General features: G+C 41.0%; 1 protein-coding gene across 2 annotated transcripts in view; it reads right to left on the bottom strand.

Annotated features, from left to right (window-relative positions):
* The window catches only part of prkcz (protein kinase C, zeta), a 226405-nt gene that overhangs the window by 98641 nt on the left and 102235 nt on the right, over positions 1-25529 (bottom strand). For both annotated transcript variants that reach the window (XM_038269023.1, XM_038269024.1), the window contains 2 exons: positions 14664-14749; positions 590-721 (listed from right to left, as the gene is read on the bottom strand). In XM_038269023.1, the coding sequence (XP_038124951.1) occupies positions 590-721; positions 14664-14749 (218 nt within the window). The remainder of the gene's footprint in view (positions 1-589; positions 722-14663; positions 14750-25529) is intronic.

The raw sequence follows: 25529 nt of genomic DNA, 5'->3' as shown, positions 1-25529 counted from the left end.
GTGACCTGTAAAGTGCCTTGAGATGACGTGTTCTGAATTGGTGCTATAGAAATAAACTAATTTGAATTGAATCGTGTCAGCAGAGGAAACACACGACCAAAGGATTCCTGGATCACAAACTGTAGATGAGGAGTAGATGACATCAGCTTTTTAGTGAGACTTGTTGTCAAAGGTTTAATTTTACATGCAGGCTTTATGCTAAGATACTTTTAGGATATGAAACACCTTCTCCTGTTGCTGGTGGAGGATGTTTATGAAGATGGAGCACCTCTACAGGAGGATTATCTTTAGAAAAGGGCCTGAGATCAGCTTAGCTTTCTAAAAAAAAAAAGGCCTTTCTTTCAGTTTAAAACATGCTCTGATTGGTCAGTCCAGGAAACTAAAAGGCATGGATGTGAATTTAGTAACCTTCCTGATCTCCTCAGTGAGTCCTGGAGAAACAGTTTCAGAATCCTTCAGGCTAAATCACTGCATGCAGCTATGAGCTCTGTGATGCTCAGACACGATGGAGGGGATGCAATCCTCACACATGTAACCTGATCTCCGAGCAGAGCTTCCTGCTGGGCCCGTCTGCAGAGGAAGAACTCACCATAAGCCTTTGGCAGGTCTGAGGAAAGAGTCTGTGACAGCGCTTATGGACCAACAGTTTGCAGCTGATACACTTGTAGCCCTGCCCGCCCAGCCCCCATATCCGCTCACCACAGTGGCCACAGTAGGCTTTCTGAAAGACACACAGCAGACAGAAAAGACACGTTGGTTCATTTCTGGAAATAATTCCAGTCACCATGACTCTAGAATAAGATCATTTCTAAAATAATGGCTTTGACTAGGTTCATTTTAAAGCTGGAGAATCTCCTGCTGCCTGTTTCCACTGGTCACACAGGTTTATACTCCTGCCTACCCTGCAGCTTTATTCTGCAGCTTTAGAAATTGTTTTTGTTGTGAATTTAATTATCATATTTAACCCTGTAATGCCAAATGTATCATATTTGATACATACGGTTTCTTAAATGTTTTGCGTCTGACACCTTTTGCATGATTTAAAATGCATAACAATTAAAAATCCTATAGTACACAATCAGATATACCTGATAACAGAGGGCAGAAGACTACAAAAAAAAATAATCCTGACTTATCGCACAGTAATATATTATTAATATCAAAAGTGTATTTCGGTTTTTTCTTTTTACATATTTTGTTAAAAGGCCAAATAAGGACTTCAAACCAAAAAAAAGTAATTTTCTGTTTTGTTTTATTCTTGGATCGGGCTTTAAAGGGTTAATAAATTTACGAATAAAACATCATGTAAACGCACAAAACATTAAGCAACAGAAAGGAAGTTCATTTCATTTAAAACAGCAAAAAGTCCACCAGAGGCAAAGGTTTTAGCTTCATAGGCAGCGGCGGCTGGTGATGAAAACCTTAATTGGAAAAAAACAGTGTTATTTAGTGATATCCTAAAATACTTTTATTAAATAATAAAAAAAAACCACCGCAACGATAGTTATAATATTAATAGCAGTTTCCAATGCACACACTTTGTATCTTATTTCACTGATGCTACACTCAGACTGCACGCAGCAGAGGCAGCAGAAGCAGCTAAACGCACATGTCCTTTTATTTTTGATGCTTGTACAAGTTTAGTTCTGATGCATTTCTGAAGAATCTTTGCTGTTCTAGGTGGAAAAAGTGGGTCTGATGCGCGGTGGGCGGAGCTACCCTACCCTTTCTTTGCCTGGAACAATGGCAGCTATATATGCTGTGATCAGAGGGTTAAAAGTAGTTTGAATATGTTTTTAAGTCACAAAGTCCACCTGAAAACTTAATCCGTGCAGTCAGTTCATCCAGATTACCATCCTGCCAAATATTATTTCGTTGTTTGACCCACACAGCGAGCCCAGAGGGGTCATTCTTGACCTTTTTTTCTCGAGATAATGACATAACTTTCTCGTTATCACAGTTAAACCATTAATTATTTTCTCTATATAATAAGATAATTATCTCATTATCACGTGAAAACAGTTATTGATTTCTTGAGATAACGAGACGATTAACCTGTATGAGTAATGAATGAGGCTGGCCAACAGCCCTGGATTCCCAGTCCATCCATGCCTATGGTAACCATAATATCGGGGTACTGCTTGCAGGCAAATCATACGTTTTTTTAGTTTCCTATTTCTTTTCAGTGATTGTCAGGTTGTGGTGGATAATTGGATTGCGTGGATTACAGTAGAAACAAACCTTTTTTTTTTTTTTTTATGAAAAACTTAAATTTGGACTTATTTTGAGGGTTAATGCATCTTATACCTGTTACAGGCGTAACACCAGGCGCTAAGGCGCCGGAGGTTAGGTCTAATTGCTTATGAATCAGAAGAGGAAGCAAATCATCAAACCAACGTCGTCTCGTTACCTAAAAGTTAAACACAGGATTATTTAAAAAATGTCACATTGGCTGCTGTGACAAAGTGGTTTAGTTTGTGTTTACCACTTGTCCCTTATTCTTTCTTCTGAATCTTTGTAATGCTTAAATTTAAACATTAGTTTGTAACTTTGACTTTCACTTACTATCCCGGGTTTGTTTGTGTTAGCATTATGTTGCAGTTTCCATCTACTTATGTTTAAGTTAAAGCTATTACTTCAGGATTATTGGATGACATTGTTTATTTTGTTTCAAATTATATTCATGTTTTTTTGTTTTCCTTTTTACTCACCATTGTTTAAGTATTTCCTACTAAATTGACTAAATGATGTCATCCATTACTTTGCTGGGTTCTACCATTTAGAGGGTTTCCTTTGGAGTTATGCTTTGTTTGTTTTTCTTTAAAGTAACTTTTTGAGTTATCTTGTTTCACACTGTTTATTTTGCAGACTCTTTATGTAGATGAGTTTGTAAATTAGATTAAGTTTATTCTTGTTTCTTTGTTTAGACTTTGTTTTTTTACCCGTTTAATCTAGGCTTGGTCCACTCCAGTGCAGGTGTGTTGCCACTTGATTATATAAGCCCTGAGCTCTTGAAAGCTCCAGGAAAATGTTTTGTTAGAGAGAAAAGGAATAAAAGACAACAGAGAAACTGGAACCGGTGGCTGAAGCTGTTTTTTTTTTTGGTTCACCTTAATGGCCCTCGACCAAACTACCTCACAGCTGCCATGAGTTATAATTATAAATCCTCTCCCGCTGATATTGAAGGATGTTATTAGTTTTAAATACACCAATCATCTCGTTATGATGAGAAAACGGCTTTTGTTATCTTAAGATAATGAGAAAATTTACTCGTTTTCTCAAGAAAACCAGAGTGTAAAAAGTATCTGAGGGACACGACCACTCTCGGCTTCTGTAACTCAGACCCACGTACACCGGCGGTGCTCTGTCACTGGGAATCCCATTCCACAGCAGCTTCTGGCCCGGTCGCCTCTTTGTGGTTTTCCGCTACTGTTCGCGGCTTAAAGGTGTTTTTAACGTATGTAATCCAAACTGCAGGCACCAGAATATTACAATCCAACATATTTTGCCGGCAGGTTTCATTTTAAGCTAATTTAGGCGTTGATAAACTGTTTCAGAGGATTGATCATAGCGCTCTGCATCATCAGCAGTGCTGTGTCTGTCTCCCTGCCAGCTCCCAGATCAGGTTCTCTGATTGGTCAATGTGGCACGTCAAGCAGCAAAAGTTCAATTTCTCCAACTCCAGCAGCTGCTGCTTCTGAGAGCGTTGCACGCGTGAGGAGCTCATGAGACGTTGCTCTTGCTGCTGAAAACACGCTGCAGGACTGTTTGCTGCGCCTTGATGCGCCTCAGCTGTTGACTGCTTGTAAACTAGCTGCTTCTGCTGCTTGCAAGCCGGAACGCAGCATGAGAAACACTTGGACATGGTGGAGCTCTGTCAGCGACGAACAACATGTACAAAATAATTCATAAATTATACATAATGAAATAGATAAGATAAATTCAGAGAAAAAATACCCCCCTCCTAATTAATATAATATATTAATAACATAATAACAAATTAATATTTCCGAGTCAAAGGAGCATTCAAACAGCACAGATTTGGTCCTGCAGGTCGTAGGATCAGCTTTAATCAAAGCGTTTCACTGAGCGCAGCCAGAACAGAGGAGCTGTTCAGCTCTGACAAACGTCTGTTCTCATTATAGATCCAATGATCATCTCAGTAATGTCGATACGATGATGCCCTGTTTTCTTCCTCTGGTGAATTTATTAAACAGTGCTGCTCACCCACATTAATTGCAGATATTGTGGATTCTGCATCAGTTTATAGATGTCCAAGATCCTAGCCTGTTTTTCAGTGTAGTCCTGTTTCTCTGACTGTGACTAACTGGATGTGCTCTCTTCATCCTCTGAGATGGGAGCTGGCTCAGAGCTCGTCTGCCTGGCTGTGTGTTTCCTGGACGGGGCCGCCTTTTACAGTTTTTGTGTCTCTGCTTCTGTCTCCTTGAACCCCAGTCGGCCTCAGCAGATGGCCGCTCACACTGAGCCTGGTTCTGATGGAGGTTTCTTCCTGGTTAAAGGGAGTTTTTCCTCTCCACTGTCGCTACAAGCATGCTTAGTGTGAGGGATTGCATTTGAGTCAATGAGTCGATGTAATCAATTGGTTTCCTTAGATAGAAAACTTTAAACCAATCTTAGTGTATGATCTGGTGAACTGTACCAATGTGTTGTGAGTTGGTGCTAAAGAAATAAACTGAATTGAATTGATAATTGGGTGGAATAATAATTTCTGGATGTTTAAGGCTGAGCATGCCACATCTCAGAGACACACTTTAAAATGGAAAATAGTCTGAGCTATAATCCTTACTGCAAAAACAATATAGAAAAATACATAAAAATTTCTTAACTTAAGTGTATTTACCCTTAATTTGAGTGGAGAAATAAGATAATTTGCCAATGGAATTAGTCTTTTTTACTCTTAAGATAAAATGATTAGATAATCCACACTTGAAATAAGACAATGCAAGTGTTTTCTTATTTTAAATGTAAATTGTTTTCTTCCATTCGCACAATGTCTAATTTACCTCCTCAATTCAAGACAAAATGCATTACTTTAAAAAAAAATGACACCTTTAACATTTTGTAGCTCATATTCGTGCTGAAATCAAAATTCTCCGAATGGCCTTTCTCTTTGCGCAGTTGCTGGGATCCTCAGTTTTTTCCTCTCAGCTGGAGGTGAGAACAGGTTTTGTCACAGAGTGAGATCAGCCGTGCCAAACATTAGAGGGCTGAGCTGACAGCTGAGGGACACAGCGTCTCAGTAGCTGCTCTGTTTCACTGCAGCTTCAAAAGGTCGCTTTCAGCCGGGCTGATCCAGCCCCACACAGATGTTAAGCTTACATTTATTAATTATTCACCATTTTCCAATCCTTTATTCCTTTGCTCCTAAGAAAACCCAGAGAACAAGAATCAGGATCAAATGATGAAAATATATGTCTGATTTTCTTTTATCTAATCAGTTACGGTCAAACTGATAGAGTATTTAGCTTTTGTGTCAAAAGTTAAACTGCTTTATTAGATGGGTCATGTGGTGTGATGAAGGTAAAAATGCCTTTTGGTCTCTTTGAGCTTCGGATATTTGAAGAAAAGCCTGAAAAAGTCGCCCTAGCAGTGAAGCAGGTGGGCGGCAGCATCATGCTGCGGGGTGTACTTCTCCCAGCCGGACAGGTGTACTTCACTCAGTAGATGGCATCATGAGGGAGAAACACAATGTGGAAATGATGAAGCAACATTTCAGACATCATTCAGGGAGTTTAGGCCGGACTCAAACCAACACCTCCAAAACTTTAGACGCAGTTTAAAAAGACAGTTTTACTAAATAGTTAGAAAAAATAGGTTCTTTACTTTTGTTCTGTTATCTGACTGAAGGAAACATAAAAAAATTGAGGTGAACTGACAAGAAATGATTAAAGAATCTGATACTTTAAATACCAGATGTCATTTCCAAAAGGTTCTAAACACACGGATCCAATGATACCAGTTAACCAAATGGGAGTATTTGCTCTTCAGTTAGTCAGAAAAATGTGAAATAGATTCAATAAAAATATTTTTGACTTTATATCAAGGTTTTCCCTGAACTCTAAGAAACTCTTTTTTTATGGTTTGGGTTTTAAGTCACATCCAGAACCTTTGATCTGGATTAATACAGAAATTAAACTATTTTAAATGTCAAAATGCTTTTGGGAGTTTGTTTCTAATGAGGTCCGTTTGTCAGCGTAGATGTTCTGTTTTAAAATAAGTAGCTATTAAACATACCTTTATTAAGCTAACGTTTGTGGATCAGCAGTTTTTTATAACAATAATATGTTAAACGTTGTGTTTTAATCAGCAGGAAGCAGAAAATCTTCATAATGAAGATAAAATCTCAGCCTGTTTCACTTCGACACGGAAGAAATTAGGTAATTAAACTTTAAAATAAGATTCTTCTTTTAAAGATAAGCTCTGTGACCTTTAAGTGGGACTCTTAGATAAACTAAGAAGTTGAGCAAATTGTTGCTCTCCCTGAATCCAGCTGCATTGAAATGAACTTGGGTCATTTTGCTCTGATACCAACTCTACTACAGCTCTACAAACTTTTTCTATGTCTGCTTCTGTCTCCTTGAACCCCAGTGGGCCTCAGCAGATGGCCGCTCACACTGAGCCTGGTTCTGCTGGAGGTTCTTCCTGTTAAAAGGGAGTTTTTCCTCTCCACTGTCGCTACAAGCATGCTTAGCGTGAGGGATTGCTGAAGAGTCAATGAGTCGATGCAATCAGCTGGTTTTCCTTAGATAGAAAACTTTGAATCAATCTGACTGGAGGATCTGGTTGAACTGTAAAGTGCCTTGAGATGACACGTGATGTGAATTGGCGCTTTAGAAATAAACTGAATTGAATTGAATTAACAGGCTAGGAAAGATGAGCCCTCTCTACCATTTCAGCTTTTTTTGTTTTCTTTTTTAAATGAAGGACTTTATGGTAAGAAGACGACTGATTCTGCAAACACCTTAAAGCTATCATGGTGCTTTCTGAACGCTGCAAACAGGGAGACACAGAGAGGGACGGAGAAGAGGAAGAAGTGCTGAAAGATGAAGGTGTTTGGTCTAGCAGGAAGCAGAGGGAAGGAATGGGGGGGGCATTGACCTACTTATGTTTGGTTTATTTCTATGCTGAGGAGAGCAGAGGCTGGATGCTGGCTGGGGAACAACAAGCTCAAAGATCATTGGCAGCAAATCAACTGGTTCATTTATTCTTACAACAAAGAAATGTGTTTTAAAACTCTCAGATCCCAGCAACAGATCTTTATAATCTAAAGAAAACACTGCCTTCATTCCCTCTGAAGCTGATTAACATGGAACACTGCTGCTGCGAGGCAGGAGTCAGAAGGTTCGGAGCAGCAGCAGGAGTCTGGGATTTAGCAGAAGCAGTTAGCATCATCAGAAACGGACCATCCTGACCTCATTAATACAGCTCAATAAAGGTAAAGCCCAAAGAAAAGATGACAAACTTAAACTAGAGCGGACTTACAAACCTTTGGGTGTTTCTGTTTTAAACGCATCTCAGAGTGAAGAGAAGGAATCAAAAAGGAAATGTGAGCAGCATGGATCACCTCACTGGGGCTGAAATCTTATTTACTGTCAGCTTGTTGCAGAGCCATCCGGGTTATTTTACATGAAATCTACCTGAAAAGTGGAAGCAAACTGTCTGTTTGTGACCAGCTGCTGGTAACAAAGTGCTTAAAGATCCATGGATCCAAAGACTGGTTCTTTGTCATTACGTACAACTCAACACTGATTCATCCCTGGAGTTCAGGATCCTGTTAAAGGAAAAGTCCGGTCATCAAGGAATAATCAATGGATCATTATCGAAACCTAAAACCAACTAAAACTACTACATTTGTGGCGATTTCATGAATTTTGCATTAATCAGTAAAATAACATAAACAATAATTTTCGTGGCGATCACTGAGTCTGGGGGCGGCCATTTTTGCCCAAATATAGTAACCCTGCATTAACACCAAAAGCAGTAAGAGCAGCAAAAACACACATGTTGCTTCATTTTTGATGCTTGAACCAGTGTAGTTCTGACGTGCGGCTCAAGCATCTTTGCTGCTCCAGCTGTGCGGTGGGAAGTGGGTCTGATGTGCGGGAGCAGAGCAACCCTATCCTGCCTGTAACAATGGCAGCTATATTTGCTGTGATCAGTGGGTAAAATGTAGTTTTAATATGTTGTTAAGAGAGAAAGTCCTCCTGAAAACTTCATCTGTGCAGTCAGTTCATCCAGATTACGATCCTGCCTTCAAATATTATTCGCAGTCGGAGCCGCTCAGACCCCCACATACCGGCGGTGCGCTGTCATTGGAAATCCCATTCAACAGCAGCCTCTGGCCTGGTCGTCTCTTCGCATATTGAAGCGGCGGCTGGAAGGCGTTTTTCATGTACCTAATCCAAACTGCAGGCAGCAGGATAATAAAAGCGAACATGTTTTACAGATTTCTGCATTTTAAGTTAATTTAGACGTTAATAAACTGTTTCAGAGGAGTGATCATAGCGCTCTGCATCATCAGCAGTGCTGTGTCTGTTTCTCTGCCAGCTCCCAGATCAGCTTCTCTGATTGGTTGATGTGGCACGTCAAGCAGCAAAAGTTCAATTTTTCCAACTCCAGCAGCAGCTGCGTTTGCAGGGCGTCCCGTGCGTCAGATGCTCAAACACTCCCTGCTGCTCAAAACGCACTGCAGGATGTTTTGCTGCACTTGATGCGCATCAACCGTTGACTTTGCATGTAAACTAGCTGCTCCTGCTGCCTTTGCAGCTTTTGGTGTAAACACAGCATAACCCCTCCCTCCTGCCATCTTCCAGCAGTGACGTCACGGTGCGGTAAGCCTAGCGCCATTCTCCCCGCTTTACAAGCAAAATCAATGGGAAATACTAGACACATCTGCAATCAACAACAATTATTGAAGATTTCCAGAGGACTTCACCATTGAAATTCACCAGAGCTATAGTGAAACTGACAATGCCCACGTGCATGGGGCAGCTGGATGCTGGAATACATCGGGTAAACGTGGAAAAAAGGTAGATTTACCATTGAACTTCTGGCCAGAGGAAACCCGTAATATGTAGCCAACATTTAGAAGAAGAATGTTTTCAAGATGACTTGGATAATAGCGCGTTGTGACAAACAGCAGATACAGCACTGGGACTTGATCAACAGCCGATACCGCACCGTGACGTCACACACCAGTAGGTGGCAGTAGTGTTCTTTGACAAACATGGATGCCTCCAGCAAAGCACATTAAAATGAAAATTACTCTTAATTAAAAACACTGATCATTTATTGAACAGGATGTAATAATTTCATATTTAAAGTTTGAATTCTGAATATGAGCAGACTTTTCCTTTATTATCTGAATGCTGACAAATTGCAGGAATAAGAACACACTAAGAAGAAGAAAAAGAAACAAAGATGTGGAAGGAAAAACAGGAACATCTGACCCAGATCCCACCAAACTGTATAAAGGAAACATGGCCGACTGAGAGGGAAGACCGACGGCTGAACTAAAGAAGATAAAACGTGACACAGCGAGGTGTCACATCAGCAACAGCTAACACCTTTAACAACATTAAAGATGACAGCCTGCTCATAAGATGACTTAATCTACCGGCAGCAGCAGAACCTGATCCTCTCGCCTCACCCTTCAGAGAAATCAAGTTAGAACTACTTAAGGTCTGAAAGGTCTTAATGCATATTTTCCAGAGTGGCCTCTGCTTTGTAAAAGCAGTGATATGATGAAAGCTCCCATCTCAGAGAGACGGCATTAGCTAAAATAACTACAACTAGGTCAGCATGAATTATAGATCAGCAGCCCAGCTGCAGGTCTGACTGGATTACCTGGGATTTCTGATCTAATGCCGGTATGGCTTCATGAGGAGGAGTCTACTGTTCAAACCAGATATAGAAAGAATAGATGTGCAGCTTTGATTTGACCCATTTATCTGGGCTACTTGCCAACCAAACATGGTGTTTACTTCATGTTTATCTTTAATTCTAAACTTCTAGTGTACAAATCCATCCTTTTAGCGGTCATTGAATGCACCGTGACGGCCCCCTGCCTGTTATGGAGTGAAGGAGATTCAAAGGTAGCTTTTTTTTTGCATAACTGAGGCAGAGATGTTTCAGCTCAGCACAACAAATATGCTCAACTTTATTAAAGCTATTTTATTACTTTTTATAGAAGAAGAATCATGAAGAATGAAATCAGAAAGGGCAGATCAAAGGTGTAAAGTCATCAGGAAGAGATCATAACATGTTTTAAAGTACGTTCTAACCAATTTCGCAGCTGGAGCGCAGGTTCCGTGTAGAACTTCAGCACTGAACAACAATCTATTTGGGGACTTGAGCAAGAAACCAGAGGAGGAGGTGCCCGCTCCTAAGACCCACCCCCTTCTTCTTCTGTTTGGCTAAAACTGTTAGTTTCCTTTGCTACCATTGGGATTTCATTTGTCTTTTTTTTTTTGTCAATTTATTTGAGTGATTTTGTTTTACCCACGGGCAATAGCTACGAGCCGGAAATCCGGCCTGGTTCTGGAATACTTTAATCCCTGCACACATCAGAAAATGTCAGATTCTATTTTCTTTTTCTTTAACTGGGCTGATTGTGGTTCATCCTGTTTTCCTTCTGGCAAAAGGACAAAACGCATCAGCGCTCTATCACTTGATTAGATCAGAATGGGAATCCAGTTGGTTCCTGATAAACAGAAGAGGAGGCCATGTTAAATCATATTTATTTAGAGTTGATCATTTTTAGTATGTATTCATAATCTGGGAGGTGAAAACTCTTAAACATAGTCCTGTGCATTTTTAATGTTTACTCCAGATGAAGTTCTTGGTTCTACATTTCTTGTGAATTGTGCTCTGATGTTTTCGCTTGGACTTTTTAACATTTGTTAAGATAAGTTGCAGCAGTCTGTTAAGACGGATTAACCTTTTGTTCTCAGATGATGGCAGCTGCTCAAACACTGACATATAACCATCATTATTGCAGGAATGTCTCATCCCCGCCTCGCTTATTTTAAACCGACTCACAGCTGTGATTCATCTCTTACCTGCTGCTGGTGTCGACTCTTTATTCATGCTGGAATTGAGCTAAAGCTTTAATTATTGGCTTATAATCATTAGATGTTTTGTTGGATTTTTGTGAATTTTCAAGGTATGTTGATAGCTGTTGAGCAGAATAGTTGCTTATAAAACACAGAATACATAAAGACAGCAGTCTAGTTGCAAAAAAAAAAAGAAGGAATGTTGGATTTTTTTTTTTTTTAAGGAAACATAGCCTAATTAATATATTCTATTAACCTAAAGCAATATGCATGGGCTGGTTGTTACATGTCAGGTACGCCGGTTATTGACTTTGACCAAGGCACCTTACAGTAGAACTGCAGTCAGTCCCTGGACTGGAATGGCTAGCACTGCCCCTACATAGTTAGCATGGCTATCACTGCCCCTACATAGTTAGCATGGCTATGACTGCCCTTACATAGTTAGCATGGCTCTCACTGCCCCTACATAGTTAGCATGGCTCTCACTGCCCCTACATAGTTAGCATGGCTCTCACTGCCCCTACATAGTTAGCATGGCTATCACTGCCCCTACATAGTTAGCATGGCTATCACTGCCCCTACATAGTTAGCATGGCTCTCACTGCCCCTACATAGTTAGCATGGCTCTCACTGCCCCTACATAGTTAGCATGGCTAGCACTACCCCTACATAGTTAGCATGGCTATCACTGCCCCTACATAGTTAGCATGGCTATGACTGCCCTTACATAGTTAGCATGGCTCTCACTGCCCCTACATAGTTAGCATGGCTAGCACTGCCCCTACAGAGTTAGTATGGCTATCACTGCCCCTACATAGTTAGCATGGCTATCACTGCCCCTACATAGTTAGCATGGCTATGACTGCCCTTACATAGTTAGTATGGCTATCACTGCCCCTACATAGTTAGCATGGCTAGCACTACCCCTACATAGTTAGCATGGCTATCACTGCCCCTACATAGTTAGCGTGGCTATCACCGCCCCTACATAGTTATCATGGCTAGCACTGCCCCTACAGAGTTAGTATGGCTATCACTGCCCCTACATAATGAGCATGGCTATCACTGCCCCTAGTGAGCATGGCTATCACTGCCCCTACATAGTTAGTATGGCTATCACTGCCCCTACATAGTTAGCATGGCTAGCACTGCCCCTACAGAGTTAGTATGGCTATCACTGCCCCTAGTGAGCATGGCTATCACTGCCCCTACATAGTTAGTATGGCTATCACTGCCCCTACATAGTTAGCATGGCTAGCACTGCCCCTACAGAGTTAGTATGGCTATCACTGCCCCTACATAATGAGCATGGCTATCACTGCCCCTAGTGAGCATGGCTATCACTGCCCCTACATAGTTAGCATGGCTATCACCGCCCCTACATAGTTATCATGGCTAGCACTGCCCCTACAGAGTTAGTATGGCTATCACTGCCCCTACATAGTTAGTATGGCTATCACTGCCCCTACATAATGAGCATGGCTATCACTGCCCCTAATGAGCATGGCTATCACTGCCCCTACATAGTTAGTATGGCTATCACTGCCCCTACATAGTTAGCATGGCTATCACCGCCCCTACATAGTTATCATGGCTAGCACTGCCCCTACATAGTTAGTATGGCTATCACTGCCCCTACATAGTTAGCATGGCTATCACTGCCCCTACATAGTTAGCATGGCTATCACTGCCCCTACATAGTTAGCATGGCTATGACTGCCCTTACATAGTTAGCATGGCTATCACTGCCCCTACATAGTTAGCATGGCTATGACTGCCCTTACATAGTTAGCATGGCTCTCACTGCCCCTACATAGTTAGCATGGCTAGCACTGCCCCTACATAGTTAGCATGGCTATCACTGCCCCTACATAGTTAGCATGGCTAGCACTGCCCCTACATAGTTAGCATGGCTATCACTGCCCCTACATAGTTAGCATGGCTATCACTGCCCCTACATAGTTAGCATGGCTATGACTGCCCTTACATAGTTAGCATGGCTCTCACTGCCCCTACATAGTTAGCATGGCTAGCACTGCCCCTACATAGTTAGCATGGCTAGCACTGCCCCTACATAGTTAGCATGGCTAGCACTGCCCCTACATACTTAGCATGGCTATCACTGCCCCTACATAGTTAGCATGGCTATCACTGCCCCTACATAGTTAGCATGGCTAGCACTGCCCCTACATAGTTAGCATGGCTATCACTGCCCCTACATAGTTAGCATGGCTATCTCTGCCCCTACATAGTTAGCATGGCTATTACTGCCCCTACAGGGGGGCGAATTATTGCCATTACTGTGAACATATAGTAGAAATTTTACACATTTAGTAATGAAATGTCACAAGGGATGATCATTTTAGAAGGGGGATCTTTTTTAATTTTTATTTAAGAAGGGGGATGCCATGCTCCTTCATCCCACTCACCCACTCAACTCGAGTACTGCATAAAGGGAAATGACTATGAGGTAATGTTTCCATAATGCAAGGACCTTCATTGCAATTTGAAATTTTAAATTATTATTAGCTTCTAGCTTTGCTATAAATTTAATAATTATAAATTTTACATCTGGTTGAACAAACCCCAAAGAGCAACAAAGAGAAAAAAAAAAAGATGATCTTGGTAAAGTTCATGATTGTTTACTGTAAATCCAAATTATTAATTATAAACTAAAAAATACCAATAGCCCAATGATTAACATTTGTTAGTTTTTCTTAAATATGCATTTATTCTCAATAATTTTTACTAAAATTATGAATCATTAATCAGGATTTTTAGAATTTAGAAAAAAATTAACAACTAATGTTAAAGCAGTGGATCATGTGGGCAGCATAAAATTTCTGATCCTCTCCTGGACTGAAAAAAACTGTGCAGCAACTTTATGTTAATAAAAGGAAGTTTTCCTTTTCACTGTTGCTACAAGCATGCTGGGTGTGAGGGATTGCTGAAGAGTCAATGAGTCGACGCAATCAACTGGTTTTCCTTAGAAAGAAAACTTTGAACCAATCGGACTGGATGATCTGGTGAACTGGAAAGTGCTTAGAGATGACACGTGTTGTGAATTGGTGCTATAGAAATAAACTGAATTGAAGTGAATTTTGTTCAGGATAAATAGACTAAGAAGCTGTTTCTTTACCAAAGCTATGAAGCAATCCCCCCTCTGGTCACATCTCATCTGACCTCCTCAGACACATAAACTAGATAAAAACCCACAATAAACCTCCCTGCTCACCATCAGCCCAGTTCAACCAAGCCACAAGCTGCTCTTTGTGTAAACACTAAATGCTACATTTACACATTTCGTTCCCAGGATGGTAAAATTTCATATAAAATATGTTTTTATTTTAGTTAATTTACTTCTGATTTTCTTTCTGCCTTTCTGTGTTAAAAAAATAAGTTGTATTGTGAGCCAAAATACAGTCGGATGAGGTCAAAGATTATTGTTTCAATCTAGATTATTAAAAGAACAAAGCCAATAATCTGATCAAACATCAAGGTTAAACCTTAAAAAACAATCAGTGATTCAGGTGTCATGGCCGCTCCAGTTTTTTCAGGCCTTCCCTCCAAGGACTCCATGACACTCACCCTGTTAAAGTGCTTGGCCTGGAAATGGTGTCCGTTCACTCGGTAGAGCTTCCTCCATCTTCTGGCGCCGCGGCGGTAGATTGACTCTAGAAAAAGAGAGGAAGCCGTGTATAAGCAGGAGCTAGATTGCCGTGTGGTGGTGATGGGGGAGTGGGGGGAGAGAGAGGAGTGGGACAATGAGAGGCTGATGGACTAAAAGGTACAAGCCGAAGGTACAGAGGCTCTTAATCTGGGTAACATTTCAGGTTCAGGTGAGGACTAAGACGAGCAGACGGTTTCTCTGCAGGACACGGACGGACGGACGGACGGACGGACGGACGGACGCACTCACTCACTCACTCACTCACTCACTCACTCACTCACTCACTCACTCACTCACTCACTCACTCACTCACTCACTCACTCACTCACTCACTCACTCACTCACTCACGCTATCCTTATGCTGACTTTCAATTGACTTCCATTCATTTCTAACCCATCTCATCCCTAACCCTAAACACAGCTCCCAGCTCAGTCCTAAAGGTGACCCCTGACCCTAACACAGCGATTCCCCTCAGGGGTCCAGGCACTGGGCCCCACTAGGAGCATTTGGTCCCCACAACAGAAAATGGCCCGACAATCTATAAAAATCTCTACTTCATGTAGTGAGGATCATGTGTTGACTTCCATTGATAACCGTTTCTATGCTCTAATCCTACACCTAACATTAAATTGAACCATAACCAATGCATACCTCACCCTAACCCTACTGACATCTAACTATTAACAAAATATTTTGTGAGGACCAGCAAAATGTCCTCCCTTTACAACCATAGGCGGATCTACTGGGGTGGCATAGGGTGGCAAATGCCACCCTAAATGACAGCCTTGCCACCCCTGCTGCCACCCCAGTTGGCGGTAGGGGTGGTGAGGCTTATAAATTATGGATCATTTGAGAATTACGACCGCTAATTTCCAATGTCGGACTGCAGTGAATGCAGCACGAGATGACGCGAGAGCGACTGAGACTGATTGTTTTGAAAACCGATTGGGGCAAAGCGAGGGAGCCAGGGGTGATGGGGAGAGGAGACACGGGATGAAACAGGTAAAAACTGTCTATTGAGAAATTAAATGATAATGAAAGCACAATGTTGCTAGCATAGCTGCAATGCTGATTTTGAGATGATAAAAAATCAGGTTGCAGAACGTTATTTCTCTATCTATGATGTTAGTTAGGCCTGACGTCTCAGCCTCATAAAGACATATTTACGGTCAACTATGACAGAAAAGAGACGATCAAGTTTGGTTAAACTCAAATCAAAACGCACAAAGGCATTGGATCTAAATAAAGTTGTGAAGCGTTTTGCTGAGCAACATGGAAATCACTGCATTCAGCTGTTATAGTCATGTTAACTTTATGTTATGCTCTCTGGTGAGCCTTTACAGAGCCGTTACATTTTGTTTTGGCACCTGAGAAAATCTGATATTTCCTTTTAATAAAACCAAAAGTGTTAAAAGTTAAAAATGTGATACTGGTGTGAATCCTGCTTAATATGAAGCAGTGTTGTTGTTTCTTTTTTTGAATATATAATATGAAATTATCCAGAAATGACCTGTATGAACCTACTCACAAGCAAAATGTATTTTTATGTTGCTTCTTTTTCAGATTTGTGGAGATTTGATGTAACATACAGAACCCGCCTTTTTGTTGATTTGTTGATACAGCAGTATGGAGGACCAACTCTGCCATATTTAAAAATACAGAAATAAATAAATGCTCAATAAATAAATAAGCATACAATTAATTGCCACCAAAAATACAAACAACAAATAAATGTAAGTAGAAATTAAATTATACAGCTAGTCATAAAGGTATATAACTCTTTTAATTGGCTTCTTTATTTCTTTGCCTTTTTAATATTTACCTTATTTATTTTTTTGTCATTTACTATCTTCAACTTCATTTTTTAATTACTTATATTTTTAAGTGTTTATTTATGTGCATGTTATCATATTTTTGTCTGTTTTATTCTTCCTTTGTATTTTTTTACCCTAGTTATTTCTTGGCCGCTATTTATTTCCGCCTGCCCTTTTTACATTTCTGCCTGCCAATATAATATAATTTCTAATTACATTTATTTGTTGTTTGTATTTTTGGTGGCAATTAATTGTATGCTTATTTATTTATTGAGCATTTATTTATTTCTGTATTTATTTTTAAATATGGCAGAGTTGGTCCTCCATATCCAGCTCTATCTACAGCATATTTACATGCATGAAATGTCCCTTTCATGTTGCCTTAACTGCTGTATGTCAAGTTACTGAGGAACAAATGGGGTAAATGTGTGTTCAGAGTAAACATTACATAGATGTCCAGTACCTTGTACGGGTGCCTTGACCCATTTATTTCTACTGTGTAGTTCTGCTCACTTTAGTACAGCTCAGTCCATAGATCTCTGATGGGTAACTTTTTCTTTCTATAGTTTCTTCTTGTGCAAATGCTGCAAAGCTGCCTCTCTGACAGTCAATCTCACACATCTGCGACTCAGCACCTGCGTCTTACCTTAATACCTTTCCTGTCATAAGGCCCCTCTAGAAGTAGTGTTATCATTCGTCTATCTCCTATTAAGTGAGATCACATTGTACGATGTATTATTAATATGAACTGTTTCACATGAAACACTAGTACTGTACATACTATTCTCACCAAACTGTGATAACTGTGATTAAATTCAGTGTAAACAAATGCCATATGTTGCCACCCCTAAAAAATTCCTGCCCCCCTCTTGTCACCCCATAAATATTTTTCTAGATCCGCCCCTGTTTACAACAACTGGTCCTCATTGTGATGGTGAAATTGGTCCTCACTCTGGTTTCTATACAAGTGCACACAGCCTGTCATACAGCTTCATTCCTCCCTACATCCTTACTTCGTTGACTCCTAAGAACAATCACGCCTGACACAGACCTATCTGTTCTCTTACAAGAAAATGGCTTTGATACACAGAGACAGGGGTTGGGGGGGGGGACCAGCCACCTCCATCTATGGACAAGAGCGTTTTTTTTAACTATTATTTTTTTTGTTTGCAAACAAATACAGTTATTTAATTAATTTATTTATTTCTTCCATTGATCCACTGCAGTACTGGGAAGATCCTCACCTCCAAGTCCCAAATGCAGCATCTTTAAAGTTTATCAAGCCTGTTAGGACTCCAGTCTGTGTTATCTGTGTTTTTGTGTGTTCGTCTTCCTTCCTCCACCAGGCGGCGCCTGGTTCTGATTCCCCTCCTCACACACCTGCAAGGGGTTACCTCGTTAATGGAGTGCTCTTAAGCTGCTGACTGCCACTACCTCGACGCCAGAGTGTTTGCCAGTTTTGGGTACTCTAGCCAAGCTAAGTTTTGCTGAGTCAAACTGAGTCTTAACGTTGTTATTTTTGTTTTTGCCTCTCGGTAAGAAGTCCTGCAAACTGGATGTTTCGGACCTTCTCCCCCTGGAAGGATCATCTGAGCTTCAAGCTGAGTTGAGGATTTAAACTGGAGGTTTGAATCAACTTTTCCTCAAGAGATCGTTTGAGCTTCACACTGAGCAAGGGATTCATCTGCACCACAGTCCGTTCAAGTACCGCAGGAAATCTGAGTGGCAGTCAGTCTTCTCCATTCACCTACAAGCAACCGCATTCTGGGTAAACCCTGTCCGCCCTCAACCGTATGAGACAAACACCGGAACACATTCCTCACCTACTGGAGTCTAAGAGTCAACCTAATCTCTGGAAACGTGAGTCAGCCAACCTTTCCTCCTCTTCAAGTTCGAGATTCAATTCTCCCACTGAACCTGAACTAACCGCAGTGTCTTCCCCTCACCTTTCAGTTCCGGTTGAGCAGTGTTCAGAGCAACACTGGAATCTCCACAAAACTTCTCAATAAACCTGTTAAACTTTTCCCCTTGTCTCTCTGGATTGGTTTATCTGCATGTGGGTCAGAGCTCTTGATAAAATCATGACAAAGCCAGTGTTCTGTCAGACCAGCATACCCATAGTCAATACGCATGGGCATAGATTTGCATTTATCCCTTTAGTTTTGTACGAAAGTAGACTTTAAACTACCTTAACAGGCATGTATCCCTTTAGTCATGTAAAAAATAACTATTTAAGGTCAGATCGTCATACGCTTCAAAAAACACCAAAAAGTGTGTGTTAAATTGTTGTTTTGTACATGACTAAAAGGAAACACATCCATTGAGGTAGTTTAAAATCTATTTTTCGTACAAAACTGAAGCGATAAACTAAAGGGATAAATGGGTTTTGACTGTGCGCATGTTGGTCTGACTTAATGTGCTCATCTGACAGAACACCTGTCATAGCTTGTTAGCGGTCATATCTTGCTAGCTCTCTGCTGGTGCAAAAAACTGTTAGCATCTGTCCCATGTTTGCTAATTAAGACCAAACAGTGAGGTATTGTTAAGCGCTGCAATGTTTTGAAATTGATGATGTGAGTTCCAGGCGCCTCCACCGGCCGCATCAAAGCTGCAGTGGAGGTGAATAAATAGACAGTCCTGCTCTACGGCCTCAAATGCTTAGGAACAGATTTGATCCTAACATTTTATCCTGAAATCTCAGCACGTCACTCAAGCAGAAGTCTATAAATGGGATCTAAAGGAACTAGAGCATGTATGGAAAGCCAGAACCGCCACATTTTTAATGTCTTTGTTGATCCTAAATAAATGAATATTAAATAGCTTGTTCATTTATTTAATTAACTATTGAATAAATATTTTTCATGCTACCAGAAGAAAATGTTAAATTCTAGGCTTGACATCATTCAAGATTGATCAATCAAGATTATATATGTGTAAAGAAAGTACGAATGGATGGGTGGGGGTCCATATCTTAATATTTTGTCCCGGGGCCATCCAGGGCTGTATGCTGGCATGCACACATGGAAAAATCCAATTTCAGTGATAGAAATAATTAAAAATGAATCCTTCAAGATCTTAAAAAAAAAAAAAGAAAGACATTCGTACCTCAACATTTCAATTATCCACCTATAAATGTGAAAAACATAGAAACAGGCTTTATGTGAAGATTGGGAGAAGGAGGAACTGAAATCCTTTCATAAGGGTTAGCATAGCATCTTTATCGTCCTACCGCTGTGGTTAAAAGGCAGCTTGGTGCTGAGCACTGCTGCTCAGCTGGCCGACTGAACATCTCTCTGCTTATTGCTGAGGTCCTGCAGTGGGAACCTAAAGTGTGACGGTGCAGAGTTCCCTTCAGAGGAACCTGCTGCAGGCAGAATGTGAGCAACCTGATTGGCTGACCTGGTGCCGCCTCATCCTGACCCCCAGCAACGATCCCTCAGCTGCTCTCCCAGTGCCTCTATCACGCTTTACTGGTTTCCTGGAGAGTTTGGCTGCTCCAGTGATGGGCATTCCTCCAATCTCTGTTCTCTCCCTCTGTTGCCATGGTAGCCACACCATAAACTGGACCAGCTATTATTAGTTAGCTGTCAGGATGACGCTGCCTTCAAAGCCCACGATGTTCGATGAAACGGACGTGGAGGCAGATTTGCATCCCCCCAGGTAGACGGCTGATATTCTGATCAGCATCTTTGAGCCAAAAATATTCTCCTCCGTCTCTTCTGAGTGTGAAACTGTAATATGTTTTAGGCAAAACATCAAACTATTTAAAAGGCAGATTAAATCTCATCCTAGTGAACCGGCAGTCTGTAGCTGCAGACACTAGAATTGAAAAAATACATTGTTGTGCTAGTTCATGATAAAATTAACTAGCTCACGTTGGTACTTCACTTTCTCAAAAATAAACTAAGTTTACAAATCTATAAACAAAGTAATACAAGTTTATTTGGTAAATGAAACCACAATTCTCCACAGAAGAACAAGCAGAACCACCTCCTGATTAATGCAGAGAAAACCAAGGAGCTAGTGGTGGACTTTCGCAGAAGCAGATCCACCTCACTGACACTGGTGAACCTCCAGGGAACGGACATTGAGATGGTGGACTCTTCTAAGTACCGAGGTGTTCATCTGAATAACAAACTGGACCTTCTATGACCCTCTTGTGGCACCTGCCATCCTCTATAGAGCTGTCTGTTGGAGCAGTGGCTTATCTGTAGCTGAGAGGAAGCGGCTGGATCAGCTGATCAGGAAGGCCAGCTCTGTGATTGGATGCCCTCTGGACACAAAAGGATCCCAACTAAATGATCATCTCTGTTGGATAGCGTCCCCCCCCCATGCATTAAGCTGGTGCTGAACTGGAGAGCTCCTTCAGTGACAGACTGCTGCACCCTAAATGCACCAGGGAGCGTTATCACAGATCCTTCCTCCCAGCAGCTGGAAGACCCTAGAACCACCACTGTTCCCAGTAACCTCAATCAGTTGTTCCATTCATGCTGATTTTGCACAGCTTCTACCTTAATCAGTTAATAAACATGCTGCTGTCATTTTGCACATCTCTGATGTTCGGGTTCGCACGTCATACACACGCTTTGTTTAAAAAAATATAAATATAAAAAATATAACCGCGGATGTCTGGAGGACAGTGATTGGCCTACATGTTATGAATGCTTAATCTGACTCCGCCAGATGGATTTGCTCCGCATATCCATCTGGAAACCTTCAGTTGCAGTAATTTTGGGAAGGGGCGAAAATACTGGTTAGCTGATTGGCCTATGTTGGTGATAGATGGGCCAAATAAACCGATCAGATCAACGAAGCATATGATTTACTAACAGACTGACGACGAAAACACAACCACAAGCCAGGCTACTCTTGCTGAAACCAGTCGGGAGAAGAGTAAAAACATCTTTTCCTCTGAGAAAAGCCTCCAGAGCAGTGTTTTGCTCTTCTTTCAGTGAAGAAATACTCTGTAATTCCGATAAAACTTGCCCGATAGCCACGCTAACGTTTCATCGGCTGAAGCCGCCAAGTTCTTTAGACTGAACTGTCGCGCTTCTCGTTGCGTCACACCTCAACCCGCCTCAAAGCCAACGCTGATTGGATGTTCGTTTGGTGAACGGCTCCAAATTTTCTTTAACGGAGAGTCTCCAGACTGATTAGCGAGTGAAACCTTGAAAGCTAGCGAGATCAGGATGGTCTCACAAGGCTAATGAATGCTGGCGTACCATAAAGAATAAATGATGAACAGTTTAGTTTGTGCTTTCAAGTCGTTGCCCATAGGAAGACGTTACTTGGATATAACCTAACGGAATATTTTCAGAACGGCTCCAAATGACACAAAACTCACATGGGTGAGTAGAACATGATGGAATAACGTAAAATCAAGGGCCCAATGTAAAAAAAACAGTGTTCCCCTTTAATGTCTCTAAAGTTGCACCTAAAAAATGTGTTTCTTTCACTCTCAGAGTGTTTTACAGAAATTTCTTATAGAAGCAGTTGTGTTATTTTCTTAATATATTTGGAAAAGTTGGCGTTTCTTAATATTACATTGACATAATATCCATATTTTTTAATGTTAAAAAGGTAATAAGGTCTTGACCTGGATTATATCTATTGGCTTGAAATTTTGATTTTCAAAGTATTTCACTGAGTGCCCTATAAAGGGTTAATGATACTGCTTGAACTTTAACCTCTGATCTTCTGTTAGAGCAGGATGACTGGTGATCTGCTGGATTCTAACGCCGCTGTTATGGGATCAGATCAGCACCTGGTTCTGTGTTAAACAGGTGATTCTACAGAGAAGTTAATTAAAAGGTAGAGAGGAGACTTCACTGATGAACAAGATGCAGCTCAGACTCGGATCTTTGCATATTAATGCTTTGCAGCGCAAACACTGGGAACAAATCTGTTCATTAACTCTCATCATTAAGTCTCATTACATTCAGAAAACATGGAAGATCTCTGAATTGAATATGGCTGAGCTGATATGCTTCACATGTTCCTGTTGAACCTGTGGGTGGAGCGAAGCAGGTCACCGCAGACGTCTGCTGCTCATTTAAGCTGCAGGAGACCACGGCTGTGAGAACAATAACAGCAGGATGGCTGAATTTTACCGCTTTGAGCTTCTCCTACTCTGGTCTATCATAGAACAGGCTGGATTTTCACATTCTGCTCACATATCTAGGAGATCTAATTCTACAGTTCCTTGTAGGGATGCACGGCCCCCTATCGGTATCGGCCTTAAAACTGAATATCGGACATCGGCCACCCCACCGATATTTAACCCGATATTTGATCAGCTTCTGAGTTTCTAAAGTCTAAAAAAAAAAAAAAATACTACTTCTTCTTCTTCTTCAAAAACTTCTTTTTTACAGACTTAAAAACTTCTAAAGACGAGGGAAAAAATATTGATACATTAAAATATCCCAATATCTTCATATGCTGATATATTGCCATTTAAAAACACCATATCAATCTCTTTTACTAATGAAATATTGCTATATGTCATCGTTATGCTACGAAATCCCCCGAAAATTCACGAAATTTGCCATACTTTTATATGTTGATATATTGATGCGGTATCGATCTATTTTACTAACAAAATCTCACAAGAATTTGCAAAATATCACGAGAGTTTGTAACAGAACGATGAAATTTCACGAGATTTTAAAAGTAAAATAGATCGATACCGCGTTTTTAGAAATATATTTGAGTATATTATTTTTCAAAGTGTCAGAAATGGATAACAAAACTGCTATTTTCAATGACTACTTATTTTTGTCCAGCTTTAACATCAGTATCGATATCGGTTATCGGCTACATGAGTTTTAAAATATCGGCATATCGGATATCGGCCAAAATCCCAATATAGTGCATCCCTAGTTCCTTGGAATACTTAGAAACCACTGATTTAGTAGCTAACTAGGTCAACTTTACATGCTAGACAGTTTGTTGTTATGGCAGGAAGGCTAGAAAAGCATTTTTTCTTAAATATTACATTTTAAAACAGAATCTGGTAAGAAAAATCTTCGTGTGTCTGTATGTAAGGATAATAATAGCCCTACTTTCCTTCTGTTAGGCGTTTCTATCATTTCAGGAACTAATGAGTTCTTTCCTCTTCAGCTGAACCTGCAGACGCTGTAAACATCCCCTCCTCATTAGGAACCTGCTTGCAGCTTATTAACACAAACACAGCAGAGACGTTGCTGATTCTGCTCCTTCCTTCAGGTTTAATCAGATGATCTGCTGTTTAACAGATAGAATCACCTGCATGAATCTCCTCTGGCTGGAGCAGATGCTCCTGCTCTTCATTTAGAAAACACTTCCTGGTTCTCCTCTCCCAGCCTGGAGGAGAAACAGGCCAGGAGCTCTCCTGCTGCTGCGACAAAACGCTTGCACTTGACTATTGCTCCTTCAAATCACCGACCTATTACAGCACAAGCCTCAGGAGGACACAGCTGCTTCAACGCCCCATTTTTCTTCCAGAGTGAGAAGGAGGAGAGAGGCTAAAATACCGCACCTCCGGACGTAATGGCCAGCACGCAGAGTCCTGCCATTCTCTCTATGGATGGTGGGAAGACGGGCATCCAGTGTGCTGCTGCCGGAGCGCAGGCTGAGAAGGGAGCCCAGTCCATCAGGACAGGGCTGGACTCACTTCCAGACATTGTTCCCCTCACTTCCAGGAAAACTAACAGTCACAAGTTACTGCCAACACAACCCGCCCTTTCCCCTCAAACACAGAGAGAAGAAGAAAGCTCCTGCCTCAGGGTGTCAGGATCTCATGTTGTTCTTCAGAAGGACTGATTCTTGCTAAACTCCTCAGGTTCCAAACAGGAGTTCAGCGTATATCTATCTAATTTATGACTTTGAAAAAAAAGGCAATCTGACTAAATTTTCTTTCTCCAGATAAACATCTAAGTTGAGCCTCACTTGGACAAAACTGACTGAACTCCAGAGAGCAGAATTCTTACATCAGCTGGAAAATATGAAGTTCGATTGAAAGATTTCCCAGATCAGGATAAAACTGAATAAAACGGGGGGGGAAAAATCGAGAAATATTGTTAGCTCCAAAATCCTTCTTCTTCCATTGCCTAACAGATTTATGATCCTCCATCCATCCATCCATCCATCCATCCATCCATCCATCCATCCATCCATCCATCCATCATCTTCCTCCCTCCCTCAAACATGGAGTCGTTTAGGTCAGTGATAGAAGGGCCTAGTCAAAGTCCAAACCTTAACACAGTTCAACCAAATTATGTCTTTGTTATCTGAACTCCAATGTTCACCACATTTTACAGGCTCTTGTTGATTCAATATTTTCCTAACTATCCGTCTCGACCCACTTCCCTTTACTACTATAGATCCTCTGTAGGGGTGGAACGGTTCACAAAATCCACGGTTCGGTTTGGTTCACGGTTTCGTGGTCACGGTTTTCGGTTCGCTTATGTTTATTGTTACACCGAAAAATAAAAAAATTTATTAAAATTATAAAAATTAATGACATTTAAAAAAAAAATGAAATTAATGAAAAAAAAAAAAAAATGTATGAATTGTAATTATTTTTAATGATCCGCGGAAACCCTGGATCATTTCCGCATGTTTTGCTGCTTTGAATTTAATCATCTGGCGCATGCTCTCTACGATCTCCAAGGAACTCAGAGCGGAGCGAACGGGAGCCACAGTGGAGGCTGTAGGCTTTGCTTTGAGCAGCCGGTCTGGAGCGCAGCGGGGCGGAGCGCTGACGGAGTATGAGGGATTTCGGGGTTAGCCTGACATGTTGGTCATGTTGCTGTTAGCATAAACAAAACGTGTTGCGCAATGCTTGCACACTGTTGCACTTTTATCCCCAACTTTCTTTCCGCCGTCATCGTAGGTCACTCTAAATGCAAAGTGGTCCCATACAGCAGACCTATAAAGTGCTGCTGGCGCGTCTTCCAACTCCTGTTCTTTCCCACTCGCCATACCCACAC

This window comes from Cyprinodon tularosa, unplaced genomic scaffold (assembly GCF_016077235.1).
Source record: "Cyprinodon tularosa strain WSP-4 unplaced genomic scaffold, ASM1607723v1 ctg716, whole genome shotgun sequence".
NCBI lineage: Eukaryota > Metazoa > Chordata > Actinopteri > Cyprinodontiformes > Cyprinodontidae > Cyprinodon > Cyprinodon tularosa.
This window is presented reverse-complemented; position numbering and strand designations above follow the sequence as displayed.